An 11,137-nucleotide genomic window follows, 5' to 3' on the forward strand; every position below is an offset into this window, starting at 1 on the left:
AAGTACCAGGTTTACACAAAATGGTTTTATGATATTAAAACTACATGTCGTTAGAATTGTTAGTTTTCAGCTATAATTGCTAAGTGTACATGTTAGAGTTATATAAAATTGAATTGAAATCGACTTAGAATTGGTGGGCCCGCCTTATCTCATGTTCCTTGTTTGGTTGTGGACCTAGGGCAGACCCATTATATTCAACGGTTTATTTAACTTAAATTTTATATAACTTATATACGCTGAGTGATTATAGAAGGAATCTATGGTTCTTTCTAGGGTTCATTATCGCATAACATAGGAGCATTCATTTCACACTTAACTAAGAAAATATTGGATTTTCTGGAAATCATACTCTATCGCTTTTACAAGGAAAACAGTTTCTTCCTCAAACAAAACTCTTATGAACTCACCAACTTAATTGTTGACACTTTTCAAAACTACTTGTATTCTCAGGAAATCAGTGAAACAGGAAAACATCAGCACTTTGAGGATGGGACGTTAAATCGTCAAACAATTTATTTTGTCATCATAATGTAATTGATTTTGAAACATGTAAACATATACTATGGTGTAACCTTTTCAATTATATTTATGATGGTTGTATTTACTTTGAGCACTATTATACTCGTTGTTGTGATACTTTACATGAAGTCCTCCACCCCCGGACGTTTCCGCCATCCTTGGTTTGGGGGTATGACAACTCGACTCGTCGAGTGTAGTTTACCGACTCGTCGAGTCCTTCCTGAACTCGAGAAGTCGTGAAATCCTTGATTGGCTCGTTGAGTTCCCCTTTTACTCGCAGAGTTCATACGTGTCCAAGAATTGGGAGAAACCCTAGCCGACTCGCCGAGTTTGTTCATCAGCTCGACGAGTTCATGACCATCTTCATAAGACTCGTTGAGTTGACTATGCAACTCGCCGAGTCCTTGCAGACCTTCATCCATGCAGACACTTATTAAGCCATGCCAAGGTTCCAGATTACAGATCCAAGCTTCTAAGGCATGATTAACACGTAAAGTTGCAAACTTTACACACATGCAAGGCCCTAAAGGCTCTAAATGACCAATCTAAGCTTCTAATGGAACTTTACACCTTAGGAGAGTCTCATCCTTGCAAGATCTGGAAACTTTATGGACTTAGGACTCAAAAGAGGTTCAGATCTGAAGTTTCAACTTCAGATCTAACTCCCAAACCATAATCCCTTCATAAATAGCTAAAGAAAACCCTAGTCTTCACCTATGAATGATTCTAGGAGAAAAGAGGTTAAGGTGACAGCTGGTTACCTCTAAAACGTGCCCAAGCTGAAGTACACTATGGATCCACACAAAACCCTTGATGCTAGCCTCTTGATCTACAAGTTCCCTTCACAAAATCACTTCTCAAAGCTCCAAAACACCCTCCAAGCTCACACTCACGGAAATTAGGGTTTCTGGCTCTCAAGGGGTGATAGAGGACAGTGGGAGGCGCTAATGGTCCAATATATAGGGTGCAAAAACCCTGAGAATTAGGGTTTCCACTGCCATCTCCTACTCGTCGAGTCCCCCATGCCGACTCGACGAGTCACTCATTAATTGACGTGTCTTGGCCCGCTGCTACTCGACGAGTCATAGCGTCAACTCGTCGAGTAGACCTTAAAACATGAAATCTAAATGGAATAATAAGAATACCTGACGGTTGGGATGTTACAAAAACGACCAAAATGCCCAAAAGTGTGCAGTTGCGCGGGTACCCTCGCTAGTGTTGCGCGACTGAGACTCCACCCTATCAAACGATGTTGGAATGCTATTGACTCCTTTTTTCTCCACTACACCACTCCACTACTCACTATTTTCTTGGTCCCCTCCACACCTCACATGATTCAAATTTGGCCAATCATCTTCAAGCTTCAAATGTGGATAGTCCAAGCCCAAAATAAGAATCCAAGACCCATTTTCATAAGCCCACTTCATCCAACTCTTCAACCTTTTAAGCCTAATTCTTCTTTTATGGATCCATAAAGCCCAATAATGCCTCGAAAGCCTACAAAGCCCATCTCCAAGCTAATCCATAACCGCAACGAGCTCCAAAACCCTGCAAAATACCTCATACAAAATAGAAAGTACCCGATGCGATCCATGATAAAGAAAATAAAAAATATACAATGCAATACTAATAAAAAGAGATAAAAATACTAAAATAAACTATAAAAAATAAGGAAATAAAATAAACTACCATGCGTACTGATGCGAAGCTATGTACGCTGGGCGTTCCTCGGAGTACGTTGGACGTACAAAGGCAAAGGATCGGGAAGTTGGGAAGAGTATGCTAAGGGTACTAGGAGTATGCGGGGCGTACTCCAAAATCATGCAAACCCTATTTTAGGGCTTTGGACCCTAATTAAGCTCTTTATCTCATAACCTAACCCTAATATCTTCAGCCTCCATCCCTCTAAACCCTAGAAATCGACCCTTAGCCTCATTTGAGTGATTCTTGAGCTTGGTATGTGCTTGTTGGGTGTCTTGAGAAGGAGAAGAAGAAGAGAATCATGTGGAGTTGTGGTTTGAGCTTCTAGATCTAGGGGTATATTTCCATTTGTAAGCTTCCAAAGGTTAAAATCTTTGACCTTGATGATCTTTTTGTTTGGATCTATTTCTTGGTGTTCTTTGGCATTGTTAAGTCCTTTGATGAAAAGGTGAGCTTTTGATCTACTCCAAAAGTAGTGGAGGTTAGATCTAAGTTCCACCAAGGTCCCTTGTTCATAAAAATGGAAATTTTATGAAAGGTTTGGTCCATGCATGTATTAAGCTCTTATTTAGTTCCTTCTTTAAGTGTTGAGTCCATTAAGTTGTGTTTGTGAGTAAAGTTGGAAACTTTACTGGTTAAGACCTTGGTTAGGGACCAGATCTAGGTGTTGGACATCTTGACTTAACCCATTAAGAGCAAAGTAAAGATTTTTGGACTCCTGACTAGTACGTTGGGCGTACGAGGAGGTACGCTCAACGTAATGTAAGGTTTGTACTTCAGGTGGTTGTACGTTGCGCTTTATGGTCGAGTAGGTGGGGCGTACGTCTTTAGTACGCTGGGCGTACTCCCCACTCCCCAGAAGGGCATTTTGGGCTTTTGAGGTTTGGGTAATTGTCGGGTTTTCATAGTTTGGGCCTTGTTGGGCCATTAGATCCTTTTTGGACTTCTGGTTGGTACTTTTTGGGCTCCTTTGGATGTTAGGCCCATAAAGGGGTATTGGGGGGCCAATTTGGAAAATTGGACCATAATTGGTCCTTGGGTGTATATATAGAAGTTGGGCCCTTTGGATTAATGGTTTGGGCTTGGGCCTTGGGCAAAGCATAGGGAAGGGTAAAAAGGTCTTTTACCCTAATTTGACTCTTAGGGTGAGCCGTGACCCAGTTATTAATTTGATGTTTTTTTTGGGCAACTGATAGCGCGAGATAGTTAGTGGATCTGCAGTCAGAGAGTATCCGTGGGTTTCAGCTAATTGAGGTGAGTCTTCTCACTATATCCATGGGTCGAAGGCACCAATGTCGGCCCATTACTCAATATGTGGTCTTAATAGTTGGTATGCAATGGTTTTGTTAGTTGGTATGTAATGACTTATGTGGAATGCTAGTTGTCAAATTAATACTTACATGAAAGACCATGGGGGTAGCCCATGACATTTGGATATCAGACCATGGGAGAAGCCCATGGAATTCCAGGTAAAGACCATGGGGGTAGCCCATGACACTTGGTTATAAAACCATGGGGGGAGCCCATGACATTCTAGGTAAAGACCATGAGAGGAGCCCATGACACATGTATGTACGTCGCATGATATATAAGATTTTTTCTTCTTATAAATATACTTCTTGATTTGTTGGAAAAAATTATAACATTCTAATAGTGCATGAAAGATACGGTTATAATATAATACGATTATAATGTAATTAATACATTTTCTTTTTTATAAAGTTGGTGTATCTTAATTGGATTATCTTTTCTATTATCCCAACTAAATATTTTAACTATTATACCACATTTATTATGCATTTTTATGAAATTTCCATGTTTATAAAGTAGGACGCTTATTATTTAGTGAAACTTTTATATTTTATTTATTTTCTTACATATACTACTCGATTTCCATTACACTCGTTCTAAATTTATTTACTTCCGTCAATAACTATATAAAGAACATTGTCTAACATAAATTTAATTAAATGACCAATATAAATAATTTTTACATTTTTGACCAATTTCCCCCAATTTTAATTTTTGGAACCAAAAAAATGGAGTATCACATCATTAAAACTGAACAAAAGTAAGAAAATTGATGTTCGATTTGGAACAAAAAAAACTGAGTGTCAAAATTGAAATAAAAATAAAACTTTACTGTGAAAATTGAAATAAATGAAAATTTAATGTCTTTTATGACATATTTTCCAATTGTGACTCATCGGCATGACAAACAACGTGGTTTATTGGTTAAGTGGTCAGAATTATAACAAATTGGAAACACAGTGTCCAATTTGAGAGAAAGAATAACGCAATGTCAAAATCGAATTTCCGTATAAATTTAGTAATTTTTGTGTCATTTGCCTTATGTTATAAATAATAATAACATGATAACTATGTCAAATTTAGTCCCTCAACTATAAAAACTTATATCTACACCACCATTTTGACTTGAAAATCAACTAGCACATTGATATTTCTCTAGATAACCACTTTGTGTATAATTTATATAATTATGACTTTCAAAGTCTAATTTGGTAAACAAAAGTCAGGTCTTAATTCTCATGATTTGACAACTTTGTCCATTTAATTATAATTTTTGTTTACAATTCTACCCTATTAAACTTAGTTTATTAATATCATTATACTTATCATATATTTTATTTTAATATTTTAATTATTTATCTTTTGTGATTCTAATTAATTATCTAAACTTGTTTTATTTTTTCTCCAAAAAAAATTATTATTCACTATAAAATGCATAAACTTCTAGTCTCATTTTGAGAATGTTACATTAAAACAAGTTTATAAGAATTTGTGTGTTTCTCATTACTTAAATAAATTTATTTCTTCTATCTTATTACTTATGATTTAGTAAAGCTCATTTTTGTAAATATTTTTCCTTTTATTTATTGTTTAACATCATTTTATTGTTCATTTCAGTTATCTGTACCTTTATTAATATTTGTGGTATAAATAACAATAGGAAAATAATATCCTATGGTTCATATACTGCATTTTATTAAAAAAATTATTGGACACATTTATGAAAACATGGTATTAATTATGTAATTAATTACAAAGTTCCATAGAATAGTCAAAATGCCATCAACTCCTAGTTTCACCACACTACAGGAGGCAAAAACAAAAATGTAACTTTCTTATATGTATTATATGATACATATAATCACATATGTATTACATAAATATCCTCTTATATATTACTTGTCGTTTAATACGATCAACAAATATATATATCTTTGCTTTTGGCCATATTTCTTAACACTTTCAGTCCGAGAGGAGCAGTCCTCAATCTTCAGGTTTGCGTCTTACTCTCTTGTGCTAAGGCTCATTGAGCTTTTCATCTATATTTTTGTTGATGTAGATGTCGCCCACCAAATCTAAACCGGTGAATAACCGATTTTATGTGCGGTTTAATTTGTGTGCGATATGTCGTTAAAACGATCTGTGTATTATTTATTTATTTTTTTGAAACGGCGCAATCTATATATTTTAACTGTAACACATATATCTTCTAATCAAACTCGATTTAATAAATGTAGCTTTAACTCGTTTATATATCATTGTATTTTCATCGTTTAACCGTTTCTGTATTTCTTGGTAACAGGTATTAATGTGTATCGGATCTCCTATCGGTCATGCAGATCGAGGATTATCGAAACCGAAGGATGACTGTAGCAGAGTACAATGACTTTCACTCGATTGACAGGGAACTGTATGCAACTCTTGTATACGATCTATGGCGTGACCCCATTGAAGCTATACAAATGATGGCCATATGGATATGGTTTGAGAGGATGAGCATCGGGTTTCCTAACTTAACTCGGAGGATCCTAACTCTCCCTTTTCAGTGGATCGACAAGATTGGAGATGAAGCCTTGTTGTGTTGGGCATGCATTGATAATGTAGCTCTCTTGTTTTCCGCTTCAGTTATGGATTTTCCTTTGACCAATATACTCCTCAAAAAAGAGATGCCCATTGAGTTCTTACGCAAGTTTCGAGACGTTTCTATTGCTAGTATCAATGACGTGATCACTATTGTTTGTGCTACTTGCTTCAAGGATATATGGGATGGAGCCATTGCTAGAAATGCCCACATGGATCTACTTCAATGCATGAGTAGCGTTGAACCTGTAACTCCAACCAAAACGACGAAGACCCAACCAGACGATAGGACTTTGTTTGTAACCTTTTCGAGAGGGTACCCTGTGGCTGAGTGGGAAGTAAGAGAGTTCTTTAATGGACTCTTTGGAGATTGTATTGAGTCGTTTTACATGCAAGAAGCCGCGGCTGGTGAGCACGCTTTGTTTGCTAAGATTGTGTTGAATCACATATCTTTCATTCATGCAGTTCTCAGCGGTGGAACAAAAGCAAAGTTTACCATCAATGGAAAGCATGTATGGATGCGACAGTTCATCCCCAGAGACCAGAGAGGATGATAAACTAATGATTTAAGATGTAATGCTCGTTGTGGCTTCAATTAATCTAAATAAAATAAAGCAGTTGGTGTCTAAATTGAAATCTTCACGTTTTAGTTTTTGCATTTTGTTTTCCATTTGATTTTAATTTACAAGTTGGTAGATAGTAAAATGAAATTGCATAATGGCAAAGGATGAGTGACTGTGGAATTCCGAATTCATGTCAGCCTTAACTCACTACTTACTTCCAAAAGTATGAGCGACTGTGGAATTTCGAATAATCAAATTATTCAGGAAGTAAAGCATGCAAAGTGAAACACAATAATAACCTAATTAACTATGGTCTCAAAACTATTGAATATCAATAAAACTCTTCTTATTTAATCACCATAATAATTAAGACTTTATTCATTGTATAATGTTTCGAGTAATCAGCTAAACACTTGAATTAAACATCAGTCATGCCATGTTATGAACATGCATACTATGTTTCTCTATGGTCCTTCCTTTGTGAACAGATCGACTGGACACTATTCCAATGATGCTCATTTCACAATTCCATATTCTTGTCACTACTTAAAATGTGTTAGAATTCCAAGCTTACATGCATTGTCCTTCTGTGACGTCGAGGCTTCAAAGTCACAGAGACATAGCCAACGCTATTACAGAATGTTCCATTGGAACTTTGTTACTAAAAACAATTCCATGGTAATGAAGTCTCAAATTCAGGGTACACTCCTTGAACATCTTTCTTGCATTAAAGTTTCCAACTCACATGGAGGAATCCCTGAACTAGTACTATCAGCATAGATGGTCCTTAGGGTAGATCCCTAAGATTAAAGAAGTTAATGGCGATGGGAAATTGGGTTAATTGTTTGATGATTAAATATACTAATTATATTATTGTGGGTTGAAAACTCTATATACTCACCAAATTTCCTAACCTGACCCACTCAGTTTATTGTATCACAGGTAGCATAGCGATATAAAAGATACATTCTGCTGAGAGATTCGAGGAGTATTAGGCCACTAGTTTAATTACTGTAAAGCTTGTAATATTTCGTTATGCTTATGTTTATGTATTGACGATGACATCCCAATGTTTTAATATAAATAAAATACATTTCTTTGGAAATTCTTTGATAATATCATTATCATGTTTTTCGGAACAAATTTTGCAATATTATTCCTCATAAAGGATACTCTGATTTTTAAATAAGCATAAACAAATCGGTCTTTTCTGGCCATGAAATTGGTTATGTCACAGTTGGCATCAGAGCATTAGTTTAAGCGAACTAAGCATTTTTAGGATTTCTGGACTTAAACTTAGAATGCTAAGCGATGATCGTGAGGAATGTATCTATTATATTTTAGGTAGTACACCTGAATTGACACAAACACTAGCTTACTTTAGGATTAGATACCTAATTTGCTTATTGTGCTAAATGAGTTTTGCAAGCTATATCTATAAGATGCCTTGATATGCATTAGGAATCCTATATAAATTGATATTACTAGATTTAAGTTCCATTGTCGACCTAGAGTTAAGAAATTTTATGTGTTCAGGTTTCTAAACGTTTAATTACGGTATTAGAGCTGGCATATAACTTTTCGGAGTGATAAGGAGGATTAAACGCCTAAACCTTCTCTATCTATATTCTCATCTCGGTACACCGAACACCTGCTTTGGTGTACAGAACGTCATGATAAGGACTCGTAGCGGACTGAGAAAATGGAGGAAATGAGAAGGCTTACGATAGTCATTGATACCTATCAGAAGATATCATAAGAGCAGTTTCTTGCCTTTAGAATGCATAATACGTTTGGTGTGGGAGAAGTACACTTTCGATTGGCAGAAAGAAATAACTTTTGGTATAATCCCTGAAGTTATCCCATCATCTGGCATTTCCACCACTAACCAAGTTGAAGTAGAATTATTGTTGAAGATACGCATGGAAGAAGTCGTAGGGAAATTTTATGATTGTTTGGACACATTCTGTAACGTCTGGTTCCTGGTACGCATTAATTATAATTTATTCACTTTTGTAGAGCAACTCGACGAGTTAGGAGCCCCAAACTCGTCGAGTAGAAACCAGAATTGACGCAGATTTTAAGTCACCTACTCGACGAGTTGAGAGCCTCAACTCGACGAGTAGGGCTGCCAGGATGAAACCCTAATTTCGGGGTTTTGCACCCTACTTAAGCATCCTAATCTCCACTTGTTGTCCTCATTTCCAGCGTCCAAGTCCCAAACCCTAGATTCAGAAACCCTAATGCATTTGTGAGCTTGTGAGCCATTTTTGAGTGAATCTTGGTGTGTTTTGAAGCTTGTGAAAGAAGGAGAAGCTTGGGGATTCAAGAAGAAGCTAGTAGATCCAGAGACTCCATTTCATTCTCATCATTTTCTGGTAATCAAGTCTCAAACTTGCTTAGTAGCTTCTTAGATCTCTTTATTATCACTTTGTTGGGTTTTTGGTCCAACAAGCTTAATCTTTGGGATATGGACGTCCCAAGTGAGTAAACCTCCAGATCTGGAAATTATGGAGGGCTTCATGGCATAAAGGTGCAAACTTTATGGCCATTGAAGCCCCATGCAAGCCATAGGGTGTCATTTTGGCCTTTTAAGCTCCAAAAGGCCATGAACGTAGAGAAAGGTGGAAGCTTTACGTGTTCATGTAGTGTTTAGGGTCTAGATCTCTGTTTGTAAGCTTTAGTTTGGAGTCTGGATGGCTTGTGGACCAAGATCTAGGTCCTAAGGAGTTAGGGTTTGAGCTAAACCCATTAAGTAAAGGTATTAACGGGTAAAGTTGGAAACTTTACCCTTAAAAGGACATTTTCAGTATATATGAGAAGCATGAAGCTTAGATATGAAGAGTAGGGGCTTAATCCATTAAGATGGCCCAAACATACTGAGGAACTCGTCGAGTCCATAGAGGAACTCGTCGAGTCCATAGAGAAACTCGACGAGTTGAGTCGATTTGTCCCGATTCTGAATAGGGTAGAACTCGACGAGTCCGAGGAGGGACTCGACGAGTTGACTCGTTCTATCACGACTACGAGTAGAAAGGGAACTCGGCGAGTCAGAGGGATGAATCGACGAGTTGAGTCAACTCGGAGTGTTGACTCTGACTTTGACTGAGCGTTGACTTTGTCTTAGACCTTGACTTTGACCAAGAGTGACCCGTAAAGGGGTCTTGATGTAAGGAATGGTATCTAAGGGGTTGTTTTGTATAGGGTGTGAGTAGAGCCGGTTGCAGGAGCAGAGACGTTCAGCTACTTCACTCGACATTTGAGGTGAGTTTTCCTCCAGTAGGAACGGGTCGAAGGCACCAATGCCAGCCCGTTTATGTATGTTAGCGTATGCCGGACTTAGGTCTGATGTCGGGGTTAGCCCGATTTAGGTTATATGTTTCCAGACTTCAGTCCGATGCCGGGGAAAGCCAGAGGAATGTTTGTATGCTTGATGTCTTCGTGACTCTTGCATGTGTATGTTTATATGTTCCGGGATTCGGTCTGATGTCTGGGCAAGCTCGAGGAATGTTTAGCTTATATGTTATGTGTTATATATATATATATATATATATATATATATATATATATATATATATATATATTGAAAGAACCCTTTATAATATTTACAATATTACTCCAAACATGCTACATGCATATTCATAAAAATATATTTACATATATGGTTTTATTACAAAAGACTGGATACAAACCGACTAACGAGTTTTTACAAAGTTGTATATATATTACATAATTTCCAAGGGATTAATACATGAAATACAAAAGCTATAATATTATCTATTCTACATCTTCTACCAGTACATGACTATACTGGATGCTTATCACCTGCAATAGTTTAAACATTGAGAGGGATAAGCAGGTGACGCTTAGTGAGTTCAATAACAGTTACAATATAACGTTATGCCATATACATATCAATATGACAGAAGCAAAGAGGGACAAAGAAAAACAAAGGCATATGTGTATCATATGACAGACTTTCCATATCAACCAACAATCTGATTCAATGATTTACAATCAATGAGACATAACAATTTCAACTTGATATACATCAATAAAGCTTCAGCCCAAATGGCACAGAAAATACAATTTCTGATTATCATTTTGCTAGAATATACAGGCTTTCAGCCCTACATAGCCCTATGCTAATACCAGAAGCTATACGAGTCATGCTCTACATGGCCAAAGGCACAAAGCCAATACCAGAAGTTATACGAGTCATGCTCTACATAGCCAAAGGCATAAATACGATATAACACAGGAAAGCACATTGAACATATAACACATAACATACAATTGTCCCTATATTGAACTCACCGTGAATTAACCGAATGATAAAATGAAAATTTGGGCAGCACTTCGCCTCTAAAAATAACTTTCTTTGACGAAACTGGGGATTTTAGTTGAAAACCGGGCCTTGTGCGGGCAGAGTTTCAACTTGAAAATATTATTTTCTCGGGTCT

General features: G+C 36.8%; 1 protein-coding gene across 1 annotated transcript; it reads left to right on the top strand.

Annotated features, from left to right (window-relative positions):
- The first annotated feature begins 5,864 nt into the window (after nucleotides 1–5,864).
- On the top strand, nucleotides 5,865–6,665 carry LOC145113250 (uncharacterized). Its single transcript, XM_079049364.1, has one exon. It carries the CDS (start codon nucleotides 5,865–5,867, stop codon nucleotides 6,663–6,665), a length of 801 nt encoding a protein of 266 aa, XP_078905490.1.
- The last annotated feature ends 4,472 nt before the right edge of the window (nucleotides 6,666–11,137 follow it).

Source organism: Lactuca virosa, chromosome 1, assembly GCF_052849685.1.
Source record: "Lactuca virosa cultivar CGN04683 chromosome 1, Lactuca_virosa_CGN04683_v6, whole genome shotgun sequence".
Taxonomy (NCBI): domain Eukaryota; kingdom Viridiplantae; phylum Streptophyta; class Magnoliopsida; order Asterales; family Asteraceae; genus Lactuca; species Lactuca virosa.

Coding starts and splice junctions, on each gene's coding strand:
- LOC145113250 (XM_079049364.1), top strand. CDS start 5,865: ATGCAGATCGAGGATTATCGAAACCGAAGGATGACTGTAGCAGAGTAC.